The following is a 22,869-nucleotide window of genomic DNA, read 5'->3' as shown; positions in this document are numbered from 1 at the left end:
TATGGGATGGTGGGGCTCGAACCCGGGTCAGCAACGTGCAAGGCAAACGCCCTCCCCCCTGTGCTATAGCTCCAGCCCCTCACCACGTTTTCTTCCATGAATATGGAAACACCTTTTCAAAATGCATGTGGCAGTGTGTATGTGTGTGCACGAGCATGTGTGTATGCACGTGTGTGCATTTATGTGCATGTGTATGCACGTGTGTGCATATGTGTATGTATGCATGCACATGTGTACATGTGAGCATGTGCATATGAGTGCATGTTTATGCTTGTGTGCTTTTGGATGCACATGTACACACGTGTATGCACGTGTGTGCACACGTGTGTGTCAGCCCGAGACACCTGCCTCTGCAGCAGGTCTCTGCTGCTTCCAGTGAGTGCTGGGAGACTAAGGATGGTCGCAGAGCCGGAAGGGAGAAGGGTGGCAGGGGTCTACCTGCAGGGTGGTCTCGCAGATGGCCATGTACTCCGTCTCATGCTTTAGCAGGCAGCTCAGCTCGCCGATGATGTCCCCGCTCGTGCAGTACTCCGTGAACATGGTTTGGGACTGGCGGGTGGACCTGATGCTGGTGTCCACGCCAAAGCTAGGGGACGAGCTGTACAGCTGCGAAGGGAAAACAGCATGCGGAGGGGAGCTGCAGCCAAGCCCCCGGGGGCCCAGGGGACCTCACTGGACGCTGGCGTGATGTGGGGAGCCTCTCTGGGAACCTCACAGGCAGGAAGGAGGATTCTCCCATGTCCCAGCTCTCCAAGGCGAGGGGGTCCTGGGGGTGGGGGGACTACTCCCAGCTTCCTCCAGTGGTGCTCTGGGGGGCACGAGGTGCTCTGGGGGGCTCGAGGTGCTCTGGGCACGGGCCTCCCATGTGCAGAGCGTGGGATCAGCATGCCGGGCTCTCACTTAGCCCGAAGAATGGCTTCTGCTCTGGCCCCACTGTTCGAAACACGCTGCTTCTAGTTTCCGTGTACAGAATCCCCCCAAAGCAGCCACTGCTGCAGTTCCACTGAGGCGGTCATCTGTCCGGAGTCTGCGGGGAACCTGACCTAAGGGGCTAGTGCTGGGGGGGGGGGGGCAGGGCAGCATCCAGGGCCTCCGCACGAGGATGGTGCAGTAGGAGCCTGTTTCCCTCACGACACCTCAGGATGCTGAGGCCCTGAAGCCCACCGGGCAGGGCTTAGAGGGAGCACTGCGAGGCCACCAGTGTCCTGCGGAAAGGGTCCGGAAGTGCAGCCGGAAGGGGCTGTAAATGCCCCCCCCAAGGCTGCATGGGAGAATGGGGTGAAGAACGCGCCCCTCTCCATCCAGACACTTCAGGGAAACCCCCTGGGGTGTGTGCTGAGGGGACATGTCTCCTGGGGCTCACAGTGGCATGTCTTGGCCACGGTTCTCAGAGCCGGCGGCTGAGGCCACGTAGGGGCAGAGTAGCCAAACGGCAAAGGACAGAGCCTGGAGACTGGGCCCGTGGACTGGGAGCCCCGGCCCCCTCCGTGTGTCCTTGAGGCGTGAGGCACCGCGATGCTGGGGTTCAGCGTTTGAAGGGTTTGCTTAAGGCGCCTGAGGACCAAGGGAAGCAGCCGACCTCTGGGTCACCTCTCATGAGTCTCCCTGGGGAAGGGGCCCCTCTGAAGGCAGGCTCTCTCTCTGGCCGGGTGGTCAGTCCTGTGCCGGGTGCCCAGTCCAGCTGCACGGCACTGACCACATCATATTTGCCCAGTGACGGGCTGGGAATCCCCTGGCACTGGTCGTGCCTGTGTTAGGCTGGCATTGATCAGAAACCTTCCTTATCAATATCAGCAGATCTGGGGCTGCAGGGGGTGAGTGCTCAGGGGTCCCCGGGGCTACTCCCCGTGACAGTTAGACCCAAGGATGCGGAACTGCTTGGTTCCTGCACCCCCCGAGGGCTATACCCAGTGGTGATGGGGGTCCATGGGGTACCAGGGGCCAAGCTGGGCTCCCCGCACAGGCAAAGCACTGCACCTTGGGAGCCAAGCTCTCTCCAGCCCTCGACAGGAAGTAGCCTAACCACTTCCAGCATCGATTCCTTAACCGAGCTCAAGGGAAAGGTGCTTCTGCTCAGGGTGGAGGGGGGAGTAAGCCGGGAGTCTAGAGGCACATCCCGACCAACGGGCACTGCCTCTACGCTACATGCAGGCTCCGGTGTTTGCTGTGCGCAGAAACGGCTTCATTTGGGGCTGGAGCTATAGCACAGCGGGGAGGGTGTTTGCCTTACACGTGGCCAACCCAGGTTCGATTCCCAGCATCCCATGTGGTCCCCTGAGCACTGCCAGGGGTAATTCCTGAGTGCAGAGCCAGGAATAACCCCCTGTACATCGCCGGGTGTGACCCAAAAAGAAAAAAAAAAAAAGAAACCGCTTCATTTGCAAGAGAGAGTCCGTCCCCAAGTAGGAGACTTGCTTGGTTCCTAACATTCTCCCCCCATCACATGATGACCATCTTCCCCCACCCATTTTCAGAAAGACTAGATGGCCTCTTACGATTGCCAGTCCTGAAATGATCAGGTAGATTCCCTGTGGCATTTCGCCTTCTTTGCAAATGGTGTCACCATATTCGTAATAGACGATCTTGGCTCTTTGCTGAAAGAAATCAATAAAAAGAGGCAAAGGAGAGACAACACAAGATGGGCCGGGTCTGCTTTTCTAGGGAATCTTCAAACTGAGAGGTTAAGGCAGCAAAGGTATATATATATTTTTCTTTTTGGATCATACCCGGCGATGCACACGGGTTACTCCTGGCTCTGCACTCAGGAATTACTCCTGGCGGTGCTCAGGGCACCATGTGGGATGCTGGGAATCAAACCCGGGTCGGCCGAGTGCAAGGCAAACACCCTACCCGCTGTGCTATGGCTCCAGCCCCAAGGCAGCAAAGATATTAAGTAGCATCACTGTATCACTCTATCACTGTCATCCTGTGGCTCATTGATTTGCTCGAGCGAGCACCAGTCATGTCTCCATTGTGAGACTTGTTGTGACTGTTTTTGGCATATCAAATATGCCACGTGGAGCTTGCCAGGCTCTGCCGTGCGGGTGAGATACTCTCAGTAGCTTGCCGGGCTCTCTGAGGGGGGCAGAAGAACTGAACCTGGGTCAGCTGAGTGCAAGGCAAAAGCCCTACCCACTGTGCTATCTCTCCAGCCCCAAGTAGCATAAAAACACAAACTTAAAAAAAGGAAAAGAAAAAGGCAAAAAGGGCCAGAGTCATAGCATAATGGGCAGGGTGCTTGCCTTTCACGTGGCCAACCTGGGCTTGATCCCCGGCATCTCATAGGGTCCCCCAGCACCACCAGGAGTGATTCCTGAGCACAGAGCCAGGGAGAACCCCTGAGTATAGCTGGATGTGACCCCCCCCCGCCCAAAAAACCTAAAATATTGGCTTTGCTAGTGTGCTACAACTTGCTTGTGGCCCTGATGGTTCTGAAAGAAGGGGACAAAGAAGAGAATGGTGGTCAGTGGGCAGTACCTAGAGTCGGCATTTATGGTGGAGGAGCCAGTTAGGGAAAAGAAAAATTTGTCCCAGGGCTGAAGTGATAGTACAGAGGGGAGATAGTACAAATTTATCTTGCACATGGCTGACCCGGGTTTGATCCCTGGCATCCCATAGGGTCCCCTGTGCACCACCAGGAATGATTCCTGAGCATCATCGGTGTGACCCAAAATGCTAAAAAGAAAAAGAAAAGTTTTTCCCTGTGTTGAGTCCTGGGCTAAAATGGAAAGCAGACGATGACCGTGTGAGGGAGGGTGGCTGTCTGTAACACAGGGTGAGAATTCCGATGAAGGGCTGGGGTTCTGGAAAAATCCAGCAAGGCCATAGGGCCCCACCATGGGTGTCCAGGGCACACGGAGCAGAAAGGAGCAGCTTGGCTGAGACGGGAGGAAGGGCAGCGTCCAGGGTACAAAGGGCCACAGAGGCTCAGGACGAGGCAAAGACCCAGAAATCAATTTCCAGCTTCCTCTGTTCTGACTTCCCCTTCAGTGACCCCTAGTGAGAGGGCTTGGCCGAGGATATGCTTTTTTAAAAAAATTATTCTTGGGGCTGGGGTGATAGCACAGCGGGTAGGGCGTTTGCCTTGCATGCGGCCGACCCGGGTTCGATTCCCAGCATCCCATAGGGTCCCCTGAGCACCGCCAGGAGTGATTCCTGAGTGCAGAGCCAGGAGTAACCCCTGTGCATTGCCAGGTGTGACCCAAAAAGCAAAAAAGAAAAAAAATTATTAAGTTAGGTAATAGGAAAGAAAAAGAAATCAACAGAATGTTCAAGCAGGAGAGGGATGAGAAGCCGGGGTCTTTACCTTGAAAAACTCAATGAGAACGTCCTTGTTTTCCATCCAAACGATATTCCGGAGGAATTTGTCCAGCGTCGGGGGTGGGATCGTCATGGGGAAGTTGTTCAGGTCTTTGAGTTTTGAGAGAAGTACCTATAGGTAAACAACGCAAAGAATAACGAGAAGGACATTAGGTAAGAAAGGGAAGGAATCCAAACTGACTCGCAGTACTGGGGGGATCATTTGGTGCCGGGGATCAAAGCTGGGTCTCTGGCATGCAAACCGTGCACAAACTGAAGAAATGAATCGAGACCCTAAGACCGTAGTGTGATGACCCTGTCTCTTTGGCTGGCAAGGAGTTAGTAGGTTTCTTTCTTTTTTTTATTTTTTTGCTTTTTGGGTCACACCTGGCGATGCTCAGGGATTACTCCTGGCTCTGCACTCAGGAATTACCCCTGGAAGTGCTCAGGGGACCCTATGGGATGCCAGAGATCGAACCCGGGTCGGCCGTGTGCAAGGCAAACGCCCTCCCCGCTGTGCTATCACTCCGGCCTGGAGTTAGTCGGTTTCTGAGCTTGCAACGAAGCTGTGTTGGGATGTGGCGGGTACCAGGTGGGCTGGGCATGTGACACCAAGGTTCATGCAAGGCTGCGGGCAGAGGGCGAAGTGGACACCGAGGCTCATCTCTGGCCCACTGAGCTCTGGCCACGCCCCCGGAAGCAGCAACGGGGAGAGGGGCCCGACCTTGTTCATCTCCACGCCCTCGTGCTTGCCGATGATGCCCCTGGACCAGAGGAAGGTGAGGTTCTTCAGGGCTTTGGTGATCACCGTGAGGATGGCGTGCCGCGTCTTGAGGGCCATGACAATGTCGCGACACTCGCGCTCGATGAACCCTGAGGCCAAGGGAACGGTCAGCCAGCCGACAGGGCGCGTGCTGCCAGCACACGGGAGCGGAGGCCCAGGTGCAAAGCACTTCCAGGTCATCCCTTCTTGGCTGTCAGGGGCAGGACGAGCTCACGACCACCGAGTGGAGGAGGGAAAGGAGGGCGCCCCCCCAGCGCTCGTCTCTGCCTTCTTCCCGGGGACCCTGTGCTTCCCCGTTTCCCGCAGCGCTGGGTGGGTTTGCCCTTCACGGTCTCCCCCACACTTTTTGGTTCCATTTTTGGAGCCAACGCTGGTGGTGCTGAGGGCTCAGTCCTGGCTCTGTGTTCAGGAATCTCTCCTGGCGGTGCTCAGGGGACCATATTGGATACCGGGGATCGAACCCGGGGCTGCCGTGTGCAAGGCAAACGCCCCTCCCCGCTAGACTACCGCTCCAGCCCATCCTCTGCCACACTCTTGAGTAAAGGGTAAATCAAAGTGCTCCGCCACGTGGGCGGGCACCACGCAACCCTTCCTGTCGCCCCGCCGTAAGGGCACTTGCTGTCGACCTGAAGGCTCTGTGACTCGAACTCAGAGCGACGCCTGACACCTTAGGGGCACACAGTCAGTGTTGTCTAGTTTTGGTTTTATTGTTGGTTCTCACTGACAGTAGACTCCCAACTCTGTGCTCAGGGGTCACTCGGGGACCCCATGCGGTGCCAGGGGATGGAAGCATGTAGGGTAACTGCCTTCACCCGTGTGCTCTCTCCTGCCCTCATGTGTTGGAATGCAGTGACAGGGAAATGCAGTGACAGGGAAAGGAAGGCTAGTTAATTAGCAGTTCACTAGAGCTCAGGGTCCGTGCCTCACAGTCCTGTAAGTGCTGGCCCCCAACTGTACAAAGGCTGGATGCCACCACAGCTCACAGTGAGGAACCCAGAGGGCCTGGGGAGTTCAGCTGTCCGGGGGACACCCGTTTCGTCACCTATCAGAAAGGGGAGACCCGTGAGTGAGTGCTCCAAGAACTCACGCTAATGATGGCAAGAGACAAGCAATTACAGTGCTCCTGAGCCAGTGAGCATTCAGCCGGGGCCCAAGGGCAGGGGGCTAGCTTCCTGTCACCAACACCAAGGTGGAGGAATGTCCCACACGGATCCAGACTACAGTGTGAGAGCCGGGGAGAGGCTCGCCTGGCCTGGGCCAGCAGGCCCTGACCTCTCAATGCACAGGACGCCAATGCGGCCTGGTCCACACTCTCCCCACCCCACGAGCCTCCGAGCTCATGCAACCAAGTTCCTGAGCTTTCACTGTGGAGAGATGGGGAGCCCTGGGGGACCTCTGGGGACCAGAGACGCCTGACACCTACAGAGTTCGTTAACCGCGGCTTGCTTGTTGTCTTCCAGAATCTTGTATAATTTCTGCAAGAAGTTAAGAAAGATATTAGTTTCTTCTCTACCAATTTCATTGCTGGATTTCAAAGCGGGGGTGGGGGAAAAGAGGAGAGTAACAGCTCATTTAGTGTATGATTTGGGGGGCGGGGGAGAAATCTGGCTTGGCTCCCCTGCCCCCACCCATCTCAAAAAAATCAACATCCGAGGGGCTGGAGCGATAGCACAGTGGGTAGGGCGTTTGCCTTGCACACGGCCGACCCGGGTTCTAATCCCGCATCCCATATGGTCCCCTGAGCACCGCCAGGGGTAATTCCTGAGTGAAGAGCCAGGAGTAACCCCTGTGCATCGCCGGGTGTGACCCAAAAAAACAAAAAAAACAAAATCAACATCCGAGCAGAAGACAAAATCCAACCTGCAGCCCTTGGGGGCTGGAGCAATAGCACAGCGGGGAGGGTGTTTGCCTTGCACGCGGCTAACCTGGGTTCCGTTCCACCCGGGCATCCCATAGGTCCCCTGAGCACCGCCAGGAGTGATTCCTGAGTGCAGAGCCGGGAGTAACCCCTGTGCATCGCCGGGTGTGACTCAATAAGCAAAAAAAAAAAAAACCAAACCCACAGCCCACCCTTGATTTTCTGCCCCTACACAGTCATTCCAGCTGAGGCTTCTGTAATTACAAGCTCAAAGGGAACATCCATGCCACACTGGGGCTGAGAAAAATCCCCTGTAGGCATAAGTAACACTTATCACACACAAGACAAGTCAACTCCAGAACAGCCGGCAGGGCGAGGGAAGGAGAGGGTCCAAGGGGAGCAACATTCCGACACATCCCTCCCGGCAGAGCGTGCAGACTGTTGGTGAGCTGAGATGCACGCCGGAAACAGGAAGGGGCCCCTGGCGGCCCAGGAGGCCTTTGCACCCTGCTGTAGGGCCACTCCCGGACAGCCATCCCACTGTCACACTGTCCTGGGCAGCTACCTGCCACCTGGCACCCAGGAAGAGCCAAAGGGATTTTTTTGTTGTTGTTTTTTGGGTCACACCTGGCAATGCACAGGGGTTACTCCTGGTTCATGCACTCAGGGGACCGTATGGGATGCTGGGAATCGAACCCACGTCAGCCGCATGCAAGGCAAACGCCCTCCCCGCTGTGCTATCGCTCCAGCCCTGAGCCCAAAGGGAATTTTTTTTTTTTTTTTTGCTTTTTGGGTCACACCCAGCGGACCCTATGGGATGCTGGGAATCGAACCCACGTCAGCCGCATGCAAGGCAAATGCCCTCCCCGCTGTGCTATCGCTCCAGCCCTGAGCCCAAAGGGAATTTTTTTTTTTTTTTTTTGCTTTTTGGGTCACACCCAGCGGACCCTATGGGATGCTGGGAATCGAACCCACGTCAGCCGCATGCAAGGCAAACGCCCTCCCCGCTGTGCTATCGCTCCAGCCCTGAGCCCAAAGGGAATTTTTTTTTTTTTTTTTTGCTTTTTGGGTCACACCCAGCGGACCCTATGGGATGCTGGGAATCGAACCCACGTCAGCCGCATGCAAGGCAAACGCCCTCCCCGCTGTGCTATCGCTCCAGCCCTGAGCCCAAAGGGAATTTTTTTTTTTTTTTTTGCTTTTTGGGTCACACCCAGCGGACCCTATGGGATGCTGGGAATCGAACCCACGTCAGCCGCATGCAAGGCAAATGCCCTCCCCGCTGTGCTATAGCTCCAGCCCCCCCCCTCAAAGGAATCTTTGAAATCTTTTCATAATATTTTTTCGAAGTTTTGAAATCCTGTATGATAAGGATTCTTTTTTTTTCTTTTTGGCTCACCTCTGACGACGCACAGGGGTAACTCCTGGTTCTACACTCAGGAATTACTCCTGGTGGTGCTCAGGGGACCCTATGGGATACTGGGAATCGAACCCTGGTTGGCAAATGCCTGACCCGCTGTGCTATCACTCCAACCCCCTATATGATAAGGGCTTTTGTTTGTTTTGGTTTTTGGGGGGAGACACACCAAGCGGTGCTCAGGGGGACTTCTGGCTCTGCACTCAGGAATTACTGGCAGTGCTGGGAGACCCTATGGGATGCTGGTGACCAAACCCAGGTGGCCCTGTGCAAGGCAAACGCCCTCTCTCCTGTCCTATGGCTCCGGCCCCGCATGGTCAGTTTTTAGCACATTTTCTGTAATTCTTTCTCCTCTGTCTAGTGTCTCTGCCTCCGCATCAGGCATCACTCTGCCTTGATGGTGATGCTCAGGGGTTCCTCCCAGCTCTGTACCCAGGCGTCACTCCAGGTAGGGGGCTCCGGGGAGCATGTGTGTGGCGAGGATCACTCTTGGGTCAGCTGCCTGCCGGGCCAGCGCCCTTCCCACTCCCGCTCCGGCCTCTACACACGGGCTCACTCCTAGCTCTGGGCCCCGTGCTCAAGGATCACTGCTGGAGGGGCTCAGTGCGGGAACCAAAGCTGGGCTGGCCCTGTGCAGGACAAGCACCTCAACCCCGTGCCGTCTCCCTGGGCCCCAGCCCTGACTCAGAGGGCGAGTCCACAGCCCCCCAGTCTGTGCTCTGGGCTCCAAAAGTGAGAGCGAGAGGCGCCATCCCACGGAGACCCCAGGATTGAGTCCAAGGGTGTCTGCTGGCATTCACAAAGCAGAGGCCGGGGCCGGAGTGACAGCACAGCGGGGAGGGCATTTGCCTTGCACGCGGCCGACCCGGGTTCAATCCCCAGCATCCCATAGGGTCCCCCGAGCACCGCCAGGAGTAATTCCTGAGTGCAGAGCCAGGAGGAACCCCTGAGCATTGCCGGGTGGGACCTACCCCCCAAAAAAAGCACAAAGTGGAGATTGTTGGGGCTGGAGCGATAGCACAGCGGGAAGGGCGTTGGCCTTGCACGCAGCCGACCCGGGTTCAATCCCCAGCATCCCATAGGGTCCCCTGAGCACTGCCAGGAGTAATTCCCGAGTGGAGAGCCAGGAACAACACTGCATCACCAGGTGTGACCCAAAAAGCAAAACAAACAAACAAACAAACAAAACAAATCGGAGGTTGTCTTGCGGGTCTCCCCTGCCATCCTTCACCTAGGGGAGGGGTTTGGAAGCACCCAGACCCCCCCCCACACACACACACACACACTGTCTCACAGCCCGGAGCCCACGCCTACCTCGTTGACTGACTCCTGGCTGAAAATGCGTTTGACGAGGAGCTGGGTGTCGTCCTGGGCTTTAACGTAGCCCTTGGTGATGCAGTACATCAGGCTGAGGCGCTTCTTGATCAGCTCGTCCACGACACTGAGGAGCACAGGGATCAGCATCTGGCGGAGCAGGGGCAGAGTGAAGGGCTGCCCCCCGGCCCCCGGGCGGTCGGGGGGCCCATCCACACCGGCCACTGCTGGTTCTCAGGGCTCCAGGCAAGCCCAGACCAGTCCTGGAAGCAGGTTCTGTGTCTCCACCTCTGTACGGTGACTCTCACAGACACGCAGAGCAGCACGGGACAGAGGGACAGTCTGGAAGGCTGGACCTGAAGTGAGCTAGGTGACAGGTTCTGCTTCCTTTTGCAAGGTTTAAAGCTTTCTTTTTTTTTTTTTTTTGCTTTTTTTGGGTCACACCCAGCAATGCTCAGGGGTTACTCCTGGCTTTGCACTCAGGAATTACCCCTGGCAGTGCTCAGGGGACCATATGGGATGCCGGGGATCGAACCCGGGTCGGCCGCATGCAAGGCAAATGCCCTACCTGCTGTGCTATTGCTCTGGCCCTATATAGAATTTTTTTTAATTGTTAAGCTTCCAGGACTTCAATAAGTGTTAGCATGTTTTTTACTATGATTTAAATGAAAGCGACTAGTGAAAATCATCGTGAACTCCCAAGAGAGAAGCTGAGAGAATGAGGGAGATGGAGAAGCTTAAAAGCTGGACCAGGGGGCTGGAGCAATAGCACAGTGGGTAGGATGTTTGCCTTGCACGCGGCCGACCCGGGTTCGATTCCCAGCATCCCATATGGTCCCCTGAGCACTGCCAGGAGTAAGTCCTGAGTGTGTGAGCCAGGAGTAACCGCTGTGCATCACCAGGTGTGACCAAAAAAAAAAAACAAAAAAAAATTGAACCAGGGGCTGGAGCAATAGCACAGCAGGGAGGGCGGCTGCCTTGCATGCGGCTGACCCGGGTTCGATCCCCGGCATCCCACAGGGTCTCCTGAGCACCGTGAGGAGTGATTCCTGAGTGCAGAGCCAGGAGGAACCCTTGAGAATCACTGGTGTGACCCAAAAAGCAAAAAAAAAAAGAAAAAAGAAAGAAAAAATATAGCTGAACCAGACCATTAGGAACGTACCCTCAGTACCCTCCAACCCAGAGCTGTGGCGAGAAGGTGAGGAGAGAGAGGACCACGAGCAGGAGAGAACATTCTCATCCTTTCCACAGAGCAAGGATCCCTAAACTCTCAGCACCTGTTCCTGGGCCACACCCACTGCTGACCCCCTGGGGTGTGTGGTGCTCATGGGATTCAGGGTACTGGGGGGGGCGCTCTGAATGCCACCCATGACCCGAACAAGGACTCTGCGGTTGGGGCCTTACCGTAGACTCACCAGGGTGCGCAGTGGGCTAAGACAGTTACTGGCAGAGGGCAGAGCTGGGAAGAGGGGCTGGAGGGTGGGCGTATGGGGGCCGCTTGCTCTTTCCCACAGGGAGATGTGAGTAACGTCAGTTTGGTTTTTTTAATTTATTTTTTATTTTTTGCTTTTTGGGTCATACCTGGCAATGCACAGAAGTCACTCCTGGCTCTGCACTCAGGAATTACCCCTGGCGGTGCTCAGGGGACCCGATGGGATGCTGGGAATCGAACCCGGGTCGGCCTCATGCAAGGCAAACGCCCTCCCTGCTGTGCTATTGCTCCAGCCCCGAGTAACGTCAGTTTTAAAGGAAGGGAGAGGGAAAACGGAGCACAGAAGAGGCTTTTAACGTTTGGCACGGGAAAGACGCTGAGCTTTACCTTGATTAAAGGAATAAGCCGCAGGAACCTCATGTACCCCAGTATCACGGTCAACTGAATAAGAGCCCAGTTTCCTGGCCTCAGAGTGACGAAATACACACAGAACAGGTCCAGGACACAGAGCAGCATGATGGCAAACTCCACTATGTTCCAGTAGTTCTGAAAATATTTCTTTTGCAGAATGATGATCTGCTCAGAAAACAAACGGCACAGGAGAATTCATGAGCGAGGGGGAAAGCTTCCGAATCAGTAGATAAAGGCTCAACTGCAAGAGGTATCGATTATCAATTGAAAAAGCGTTGTTTTTTTAAAAATCTCAATACTGAATTTGTTGATTCAGAAAAGATCTTAATGATGCCAAAATGCCAAACACAAGCAACAAAGACTAGCAACGAGTGAGTTTACTGCAATACTATTAAAAATAATCAGAATGTGCAACACTAATGCTGATAAACCACCTTTGAAAGCATCTCTCACAAAGTAGCCCTCACAATCTGCTGTGATGAGAACTGAGCAAACTGGTATGTTCTTGTTCGCTTACTTTTTTCATCATGGCAAGACGATACTTGAGGGAAACCGCCACACTGAATACTATCTTATCTTTGACCTGAAGCTTGATATTCTCTGCACTTTTCTTTTTCACTTTCTTTTGGGGGGTGGGGTGGGGACACACCTGGTGGTGTGAAGGACTTATTTCCTGGCTCTGTGTTCTGGGAATCACACAGGGCAGGTGGGTGGGGGTGGGACCCTTGAGACAAATGCCTTAACCCACTGAACTGTAGCTCCAGCCCCTAATCTCTCTGGTTTTTTTTTTTTTTTGGCTTTTGGGATCACACCCAGTGATGCTCAGGAGTTACTCCTGGATCTGCATTCAGGAATCACTTCCTGGTGGTGCTCAGGGGAGCCTATGGGACGCCAGGGATCGAACCTGGGTCAACCATATGCAAGGTAAATGCCCTCCCCGCTGTACTATTGCTACAGCCCTTCTTCACTTTTATAATACTTTTTTAAAAACCTGATATCCAGGGGCTGGAGCAATAGTATAGTGGGTAGGGCGTTTGCCTTGCACGAGGCTGACCTGGGTTCTATCTCCTGCATCCCATAGGGTCCCCCAAGCACTACCAGGAGAAATTCCTGAGTGCAGAGCCAGGAGTAACCCCTGAGCATCGCTGGGTGTGACCCAAAAAGGAAAAATATTTTTAAAAAATCTGATATCCAGACTGGAAGCATTACACTGATTTTATTATTACCTTAGAGAATACAAGATTACTACAATTCCACACTCCTATCAACTGTGACAGCAAAAATCTTCTAGCATCAAATCATTTCTAGCAGTGATAGGGGGCCTGGAATATGTCTCAGTGGTTAGAGCTCAGGCCTTAAGACAAACCAAGCATTTGAAATACTGTTATCGGTGCCAGGGGAGGGAGTGCTAATAAATGGGACAAAGAACAAGGGTAGGGTGACCCCCCAGAGTGGGAGGGAGGGGTTCAAAACTCCGGCTCTTGGCTTTCCTTTAAAATACAAGGCACATTGTATCACACCAGGGCCTACCTTCAGCCAGCCATCACTTCCAACCACTTCCAACTAGCATACGAGAGGTCAGCCTCCATTCAGCTCCTGACAGTGCAACTGTCCACTGCACCAGGCGCACTGCTGCCCCAGGCCCATCCCCCCAGACCCACCCTCTCCCTCCTAACCACTCCTTCTCTCAGAGTCCAATTAAAAAAAAAAATTAGATCATCTATTAGAATACTTTTCTTTTTCTTTTCTTTTTTTTTTTTTTTTGCTTTTTGGGTCACACCTGGCGATGCACAGGCATTACTCCTGGCTCATGCACTCAGGAATTACTCCTGGCAGTGCTCAGGGGACCATATGGGATGCTTGGAATTGAACCCGGGTGGGTCGGCCGCATGCAAGGCAAACGCCCTACCCGCTGTGCTATTGCTCCAGCCCCAATATTTTTCTATTTTTAAGTATTACCTTCAGGCGTTTCCACAGGTCCCACAAGGACCTTGGTTTTTGCTTTTTGGGTCACACCCGGCGATGCACAGGGGTTACTCCTGGCTCATGCACTCAAGAATCACTCCTGGCGGTGCTCGGGGGGACCATATGGGATGCTGGGAATCGAACCCGGGTCGGTCTCGTGCAAGGCAAACACCCTGCCCGCTATGCTATTGCTCCAGCCCCTAAGCATTACCTTCAAAACTGATTCTGCAACAAAGAGAGTCACAAAATAATAGTTCACTACTATCAGTGCTCTGACACTCAGCTCTCTCGTCTTTGGCCACATATGCACTGCTAAAGGATAAATGTAAATTAGTCTCATGGCGTGTTCTGCATATTCAAAGTCCTCCGAAAATAAGATTCGGTAGATGAGAATCATGAGCTTATTTTTCCTGGAAAAGAGAAATGAAATAAAATGTCAGGTCACTTTAAGAAAATAGCAATTGCTACCACTGTCACTGTACCACTGTCACTGTCATCCCGTTGCTCATAAATTTGCTCGAGTGGGCACCAGTAACACCTCCATTGTGAGACTTGTTGTTACTGTTTCTTGCCAGGCTCTGCTGTGCGGGTGATATACTCTCGGTAGCTTGCTGGGCTCTCCGAGAGGGGTGGAATAATTGAACTGGGTTGGCCATGTGCAGGGCAAACACCCTACCCACTGTGTATCGCTCCAGCCCAATTGCTACCAATGTTTCATATTTGTTTATATAAATTATCAAGTTGAAGGGGAATATAAAATAATCAACTAATAGAACATCTAAACATTTCTCACTATAGAAATTATAATGGCCAAAGACAGAAATATAAAAGTAGACTCTTAAGTATCTGCTTCTGGGATGGGGCATTAACAAAATCAAGACTAATGGGGGCTGGAGAGATAGTACAGAGGGTAGGGCACTTGCTTTCCACACAGCCAGCCTGGGTTCAATTCCTGGCATCCCATATGTTCCCCCGAACACCACCAGGAGTAGTTCATGAATGCAGAGCCAGGAGTAAGCACTGAGCACCTCTGGGTGTGGTGCAAAATCAAAACCAAATAAGTAGCACTGTCTGTAGCACTGTCGTCCCCTTGTTCATCGATTTGCTCGAGCGGGCACCAGTAACGTCTCCATTGTGAGACTTGCTACTGTTTTTGGCATATTGAATACGCCACGGGTAACTTGCCAGGCTCTGCTGTTCAGGCGAGACACTCTCAGTAGCTTACCAGTCTCTCCGAGAGGGGCAGAGGAATCGAACCCGGGTTGGCTTCGTACAAAGCCAACGCCCTACCTGCTGTGCTATCGTCCTATAAAACACCCTAATGAAGTAAATCTAGGAAGCTGCTGCCAGATTTGGCAAACTTGCGATAAAGTTAATCAAAGTCACCACTTTGGAATCGTTTGCAAAGTACAAACCATACAAACCAAACTACCACCCAAATCTACCTCACGCCTGGGCACACACTTTTAGGCCTATCCACTTCTTCCCTAACAGGAAGTAGAAAGGAGTTCCTTACCACAGTCCTCCGTAAGATCTACAACTACCTCAGCCCAGCAGCGCAACATTTTATAACAAATCCTGCTGGATGGAGGCATTCCACCAAATGCAGGAGTTCTTTGCAGAGACAAGTGGCTTGGACACTTGTGCTGCTCTGGCAGAACATGAAAGGTAAGGTCCCAAGCAAATGTTGCAGCTGACTGACTGACTTCTATGTGGAAAAAAGGCTCACTGCTGCAGGAGAAAGCAGCTGGGCACCCTGGGAAAAGGAAATTTGTTTTCCCAGCCCTTTCTCAGTCCCCCTAAAGACAACTGATACTCCTCCAGGTCACAAGAGAAAGTTTCAATCCAGGGGGCTAGAGCTATAGCACAGTGGGTAGGGCGTTTGCCTTGCACTCGGCCAACCTGGGTTCGATCCCCAGCATCCTATATGGTCCCCTGAGCACCGCCAGAAGTAATTCCTGAGTACAGAGCCAGGAGTAACCCCTGTGCATCGCCAGGTGTGACCCCAAAAGCAAAAAAAACACCAAAAAAACCCCCTTCAATCCATGGCAAAGGTTCACAGCGATTGTGGCCCAACCTTTTTAAATGATAAAAAGTGAAAATTTAAATGATGAGAATTTTTTTAATTAGGAGGATATTAAAACCCATTGAAAAATTAGTAACACGGGGCTGGAGCGATAGCACAGCGGGTAGGGCGTTTGCCTTGCACGCGGCCGACCCGGGTTCGATCCCCGGCATCCCATATGGTCCCCCAAGCACCGCCAGGAGTAATTCCTGAGTGCAAAGCCAGGAGTAACCCCTGAGCATCGCTGGGTGTGACCCAAAAAGCAAAAAAAAAAAAAAATTAGTAACATTAGTGCTTCTGGTATCTTGTCTTTTTAATGCCTTCTATCACTGGAAAAGCTTTGTCTTCCTGCTTTAAAAAGCGCAGTAGTTCATCAAAATGACAATGAAATTATCACTCACTCCAGCCAGAATGTTCTGTATTGTACATAAAGGTCAGAAAAAGGGGTCACGGTGCTCTTCTCGGAGGTCAAACCTGCTTTGCTGGGTGTAACCCAAACCGACATACACACACACACACACACACACACACACACACACACAGAGTCAGAAGCAGCTGGTGTTTCCCATTACTGATGATTTAGTTCATCTGATCTAGCCTCTATGGAAAATAATGTAGGGATGTCTCAAAAAGTGCCACACACCTGATCCAGCAATGTGACTCCTTGGCACTTACCCCAAGACAACAAAAACATTTCTTCAAAGAGATATACATACATCTGTCTTGTAGCTCTACATCCATGAGCCCAGACCTGGACACAACCTGAGTGCCCGGCCCCAGAGGAGTGGACAGAGGAACTGTAGTCTGCAGATTTGGGGGGCAGGAAAGGGGGGATGATGATAATGAACAGGGTCGTGTTACAGAGGTGAGTTTCTGGGTATCTCACACCTAATGTGCTATTTAAGGCGATAGGGCAGGGACACAACACAGGAAAAGGAAAACAGCCCCTTGGACTGGGCAAGAGAGGTGAGATTAACAGAGGGGGAGGGGCCTGGAGGGTGTACAAGGAGAAACCAAGAACAGGGGGAGGGGTATTGGACCTCGCGTGCTGGGTACAGTGCAGAAACACAGTATGCTTAAAGCAAAAACATCAACACTACTGTAAACTCTGTGTGTGTGTGTGTGTGTGTGTGTGTGTTCAAGTACATAAATTCCCAACCTACATAACTGAGTGAAGAGGAGGGCAGGTTAAGGGTTAAATTTGCCTTTGTAACTGCTTGGCTGCTTTGAAAGATGTTTTCGTGACCTACCGATGGGCAGGAAACTATCACCAAATGGGCAAAAAAACTGCCCTAGGAACTGTAAGCAAACATTTGCAGGGAAACAGTTAACAGTCAACAAATGTTGAGATGAGCAAATTAAGTGACTTATGTGTGATCCCCTTTGATCCATAGGTGTGATTTCCTTTGATCTAATAGGTGTAATTTCCTTTGGTCCAATATGTGTGATTTTCCCTTTTCTCCCTCAAAAGGGTATAAAAACAGCTCGCTTTTTGAGTTAGGGGCCTTTGGCTATGCCGTGCTATTCAGGCACAGTTGAAGGTCCCAATATAGCTATATTGGCTTGAATAAACCCCGTGCATTTGCAGAAAGAGTTGTCTTGGTTTTGTTCTTTTGTTTCTCTGAGCATCCCCTGGGCAGAGATCTGCCACCCCTAACATGAGCAAGGAATCTATCCAAATTCTCAAACTTGTGATGTCTGGAAAACAGATCCCAGGACCTATTAAGGCCCTTCTGCATTTTTCCTAATGACTGACACCAGCACAATGGCTCTCTTAGGGTCCTGGTGACAGGAGCTGAGAGCAGGATGGAGGAGCGGAGGTTGGCATTTCCCAGCCTGGCCACATGGCCCACTGGGAAGAACACCAGGGAAGGGAGGCGGCCAAACGCAGGCCTAGGACATGGCAGACCACCGGAGGGTCCTTCTTCCTTGCATCTCACAGAGAGCTGGCTGGCACATGGGCACCGAGAGCAGGAGAGACGCGAGCGCTCAGCCCATCAGAGATCCCTGGCACAGCCGGCATCTTACGGGCGCCTGAGCCTGGCAAGCTTTGCTGCGAACCCCCCTCGGCTCGCTCAGCTTACCCGTAGAGGTGAAGAGGCGGCTTCTCCTTCTCATATTCCAACAGAATTAAATATTTTTTGAACTTCATCACCCAGCTTTTCTTTCTGACGTACGTAGAGACATCATAAATGCTCATGAAACTAGTAGGGACAGACCGATCAGCTGGTTAGGAGAACAAGCAAGGGCTCTGCCATCGAAAGGGGGAAGTTAGACGAGAGCTGGGCGGAACGCTGCCCTCTTGAACAAACTCAACCCTGACCTCGGTGCCCACCCACAGCCTCCCACGTGCACGTTCTACACGTGACCGGGACGTGGCACATGTTCAATCTATGAGTCCGGTGTCTCTGTGCTGGAAACCAGACCTGCCCTGACACAGAGCATCATGGAAGCTTTTCCATCAGTCCCCTGGGGTTGGAAGCACCTTTCCTTCTCCTGGGCGCTCAGGGCCTGCCTTCCTGGGCGGTACCTGGGAACTGGTGCCCAGAGGTTAGCCAGCACCCGAGGGACTCTCCACGCCGTGGACCAGCTACTGTCCGATGTCTGCCCGGATGAGGGCCAGACGTGAATGTATGTATCTCTAATGTATCACTGCAGTTTGCCTGACTTGGTTGTGTCTCTCTGGCACCATCTGGGTTGGTCCCCTCACAGCCTGGCCTCGCCCCTCAGCCCCCAGAAGCATTCCATCGGCAGAGCCCCGATTCTGCTGCCTTCCCCTCTCCAGTAATCCAGATCCCTCCAGAATCTCCTAGAACCACCAAGCTGTGAACCCTCTGGGGGCAAAAAGGTAAACAAGGGGCTGGAGCAATAGCACAGCAGGTAGGGCATTTGCCTTGCACGAGGCCAACCCGGGTTCGATTCCCAGCATCCCATAGGGTCCCCTGAGCACCGCTAGGGGTGATTCCTGAGTGCAGAGCCAGGAGTTACCTTGTGCATCGCCAGGTGTGACCCAAAAAAAGAAGGAAAAAAAAGGTAAACAAGTGAAAAAAAAGCAGACGAATGAATGGAGGGGTATGTGGAAGGACAGGGAGGAGGACTAGTGCTCAATCCAGTGCTGCTACACTTACCTTCCTTTATTGGTGCAGTAAGTCTTGGTGGCCCCGATTAATATCCGGCCTGCCTCTTGGCCGAGGATTCCATTGCTGCACTGTTTCTCAAAACTGCTCTAAAGGCAGGAGGCAGAATAAAAGTTACCAAGGGCCCGGAAGGGAATGGGGACACTTGGCTGGCCGTTCAGACAGCCTCACCAAGATGACCCTTACCACAAAGAAACTGGTACAAATGGAGTGTTTATTGAGCGTTCCTATTTGGTAGGCATTGTTGGATATATATATATATATATATATATATATATATATATATATCACTGTCATCCTATTGCTCATCGATTTGTTCGAGCGGGCACAAGTAACATCTCTCATTCTGAGACTCATTGTTACTGTTTTTGGCATATCCAATACACCACGGGTAGCTTGCCAGGCTCTCTGAGAGCTGCGGAGGAATCGAACACGGGTCGGCCGGGTGAAAGGTGAATGCCCTACCTCTGTGCTATCGCTCCAGCAGGATATATATATATATATATATATATGTGTGTGTATATATACATATATGTATATATATATCCCATTGCTCATCAATTTGTTCGAGCAGGCACCAGTAACGCCTCTCATTCTGAGACTTATTGTTACTGTGTTTGGCATATCGAATACACACGGGGAGCTTGCCAGGCTCTGCCTCGCAGGCTAGATACTCTCCGTAGCTTGCCGGGCTCTCTGAGAGGGGCGGAGGAATCGAACACGGGTCAGCCGCGTGAAAGGCAAACGCCCAACCGCTGCGCTATCGCTTCAGCCCAATATTATATATATTAGTTTCTGGACCACCCCTGGCAGTGGCTAGGACTCTTGACTCTGTGCTCAGGGAGCACTCCTGTGGTTCAGGGGACCAGAGAGATGGTTTGTGTGCAGAGAGAGACCAACAAACTAGAGCATGCTGTGTATGCGAGACCAGGGTTCCATGCCCAGCACACATGGTTCTCTGAGCACTGAGCCAGGATCAGCACCAATGGCGATGGCCCCCAAACAACCAAAGCATAAGCAAAAGGACATTAATGGGGGGCTGGAGCAATAGCACAGCGGGGAGGGCGTTTGCCTAGCACATGGCCGACCCGGGTTCGGTTCCCAGCGTCCCCTAGGGTCCCCTGAGCACCACCAGGAGTGATTCCTGAGTGCAGAGCCAGGAGTGACCCCTGAGCATCGCTGGGTGTGACCCAAAAAGCAAAATAACAAATGAATAAAATGACAGTTTCTAAGGCTTCTCAGAACATTTCTCAACCTAGAATGTGTCGGGGGGGAGTGGGGGGACCCACGATATTCCAAGGGAATAGAGATTAAAAAAGAATCATCAAGGAGCCAGAGTGATAGCACAACGGGGAGGGCATTGGCCTGGAATGTGGCTGACCCGGGTTCAATCCCGGCATCCCATAGGGTCCCCCGAGCACCACCAGGAGGAATTCCTGAGTGCATGAACCAGGACTGACCCCTGAGCATCGCTGGGTGTGACCCAAAAGCAAACAAAACAAACAGACAGAAAAAGGACATGAATGGGAAAATCTGTGAGTTGATTAGTCAACACTGTTATACCAATGTCTTCCTTTTTTGGTTTGTTTTGATTTGGGGGCCATACCTGGTGATGCTCAGGGCTGACTCCTGACTCTGCACTCAGGAATTACTGCTGGTAGTGCTGCAGAGAGTCTCTTGCCCACACGCCTGGCTGTCTTCCCTGGGGCCCCTCGGAGGGGATGGGCTCCAGCTTCCCTCCCCACCCCAAGCAGAGCTCCTGGTGGCCGAAGACCACTGGAACCTAGCTGCAGCCATGCTCGAGGCTCCTCTCTACATGTTCGGACAGGCCTCAAGCATGAAGGTACCGGCAGAGGAACCCAGGTGTGTGTAATCCCATCAACGGTCAACATCCAGAGACTTAAAAGCAAGCTCTCTAAATCTATCTTTAGCCTACTTCTCCCTCTAGGATAAACTGGCAATCTTCTGAGAGTTTCCTGCCCCCATGGGTCAGCCTTGCAAGCTCCCCATGGTGTATTCATATGCATAATCCAGTAACAAGCTGGATCTCATTCCCCTGACCCTGAAGAGCCCCCAGTGCAACATCGTTGGGAGGGCCGAGTCGAGATGGACTTCTAAGATCTCAGGGAAAGGACGAAATGAGATGTTACTGAGTCCGCCCGAGAAATCGGTGATTAACGGGATATTGTGATATTGTGTGATTGTGAGTGCTCGGGCCAATCACCTGGGGTGCCGGGGATCCAATCTGGGTCAGCCCCAGGCCAGGCAAACGCCCTCCCCACCCCACCCCCCCACCGACGCCTGGCTTCTAGTGAAAGCTGCATGGAGGGCACTGCCTTCTCTGCACTTATCTGCAGCCCTCGAACCGACTATCTTGGAGCTAAGGCAGAAGGGGGTGGGGGGACAAAAAGGCACCGCGGGGAAGGAAAAGCATCCATGGACAGGAGAGGACAAACCATTTGTATGAAAGCTATGTGCAGCCCGACTTCTTCCACTAAAATGTCTTCGATGGGCGCCTCACGCTGGGTGGTGGACGGGACGGCAGGCGTGTTAGTCTGATTCCAGAAACACACAGAGTTTGAAACAATGGTCAGCGGCCTTTTTCTTTTCTTTCCTTTTTTTTTTTTTTTGAGCATCTATATATTCAAAGTTACGTTTCCCACCCCCCCGCCCCCCGAAGCTGCTCTTGGGTCCAGACCGCTGCAAGTGAAGGGCATGACTGACTAGATGGGGTTCTCCAGTCCAGAAAAGCCGCTTTTCCTTTTGGGCGGTGCAGTAACTGCTCATTTGGGGAGATTCACTGCACTTCTGAGTGAGTGCTCCCAGGAGAGCCTGTTTCCTGGGTTCTGAGATACACCCCCAGGCCCGGAGCTCCCAGTCTCCAAGCCGAGGGCAGAGGCAGGTTCAAAGATGTCTTGCACCGAAACTGTGGAGACGGGCCGTGTGGACTCCCCTTGGCTCTTGGATTATTTTTCCTTTTTTTTGTGTGTGTGGGGGGTCACACCCAGTGATGCTCAGAGGTTACTCCTGGCTCTGCACTCAGGAATTACTCCTGGTGGTGCTCGGGGGACCATATGGGGAGCCAGGGATCGAACCTGGGTCAGCCTCATGCAAGCAAACACTCTCCCTGCTATGCTATCGCTCCAGCATCAGCTCTTGGATTTTTTTTTTTTTTTTGGTTTTTGGGTCACACCCGGCAATGCACAGGGGTTACTCCTGGCTCTGCACTCAGGAGTTACCCCTGGAGGTGCTCAGGGGACCCTAGGGGATGCTGGGAATCGAACCCGGGTTGGCCGCGTGCAAGGCAAACGCCCTCCCCACTGTGCTATTGCTCCGGCCCGCTCTCTGATGTTTAAGCAGCAGCAGCAGCAGCAGCAGCAGCAGCAGCAGCCATGAGTTCAGAAGGAAAGAGGCCGAGGCGGGGAGACGCCGTGGCCAGGGACCAACTCACAGGAATGTCATACTCGATCTGCGTCTTCTCTTCCACGAGGGTCCAGTCCACGTTGGTCAAAATCTTCTCTGTTTTACTTAAGGTGATCGTGTTCCTGATGATCTCCTGGATGTGTCTCACGACATTCTGGATGGCCATCCGCCTCGGGAGGGAGATGGTGCACAGTCCTGCGGGCCAGGGAGACGGGCCCTCACAGGGGGCAGGGACCCCCACGGGCCAGACCCCAGCCAGGGCCAGCTGTGTGATCTCGGCTCCAAAAACCGCCAGGAAATTGCCACATTCGGCTCCCTTCCAGCTGTGGAGCTCAACCTGGTTACATGCAATCACCCAAGAACACGCAACACGTTCTCCTCTCCTCTCCCTCCCTCCCTCCCTCCCTCCTTCCCTTCCTCCCTCCCTCCCTCCTTCCCTCCTTCTCTCTCTACCCCTCTCTCTTCCTCCCTCTCTCTCTCCCTCCCTCCCTCTCTCTCCCCCTCCCTCCCTCCCTCTCCTCCTCTCTCTCCCTCAATCCCTCTCTCCCTCCCATCTCTCCCTCCCTCTCTCTCCCTCTCTCCGTCCCTCTTTTCCTCTCTCTCCTCCTCTCTCCCTCCCTCCTTCTTTCCCCCTCTCTTCCTGTCCCTCTCTCCTCCTCTCTCCCCCTCTCTCCCTGTCCCTCCTGTCCCTATCTCTCCCTCCCTGTCTCCCTCTCTCTCCCTTTCTCTTCCTCTCTTCCTCTCTCTCCCTCTCCTCCTCTCTT

At 53.0% G+C, this 22,869-nt stretch overlaps 1 protein-coding gene across 1 annotated transcript in view; it reads right to left on the bottom strand.

Moving 5' to 3' along the window:
• The window catches only part of SLC9C2 (solute carrier family 9 member C2 (putative)), a 48,024-nt gene that overhangs the window by 4,440 nt on the left and 20,715 nt on the right, over positions 1-22,869 (bottom strand). The window contains exons 12-23 of the mRNA XM_055119838.1: positions 22,134-22,300; positions 21,139-21,237; positions 18,674-18,771; positions 17,630-17,749; positions 13,692-13,890; positions 11,492-11,680; positions 9,673-9,822; positions 6,507-6,558; positions 5,024-5,172; positions 4,307-4,432; positions 2,496-2,594; positions 439-606 (exon numbers count right to left, since the gene is read on the bottom strand). Coding sequence (XP_054975813.1) covers positions 439-606; positions 2,496-2,594; positions 4,307-4,432; positions 5,024-5,172; positions 6,507-6,558; positions 9,673-9,822; positions 11,492-11,680; positions 13,692-13,890; positions 17,630-17,749; positions 18,674-18,771; positions 21,139-21,237; positions 22,134-22,300 — 1,616 coding nt within the window. The remainder of the gene's footprint in view (positions 1-438; positions 607-2,495; positions 2,595-4,306; positions 4,433-5,023; positions 5,173-6,506; positions 6,559-9,672; positions 9,823-11,491; positions 11,681-13,691; positions 13,891-17,629; positions 17,750-18,673; positions 18,772-21,138; positions 21,238-22,133; positions 22,301-22,869) is intronic.

Source organism: Sorex araneus, chromosome X (assembly GCF_027595985.1).
Source record: "Sorex araneus isolate mSorAra2 chromosome X, mSorAra2.pri, whole genome shotgun sequence".
Taxonomy (NCBI): Eukaryota; Metazoa; Chordata; class Mammalia; order Eulipotyphla; family Soricidae; genus Sorex; species Sorex araneus.
This window is presented reverse-complemented; position numbering and strand designations above follow the sequence as displayed.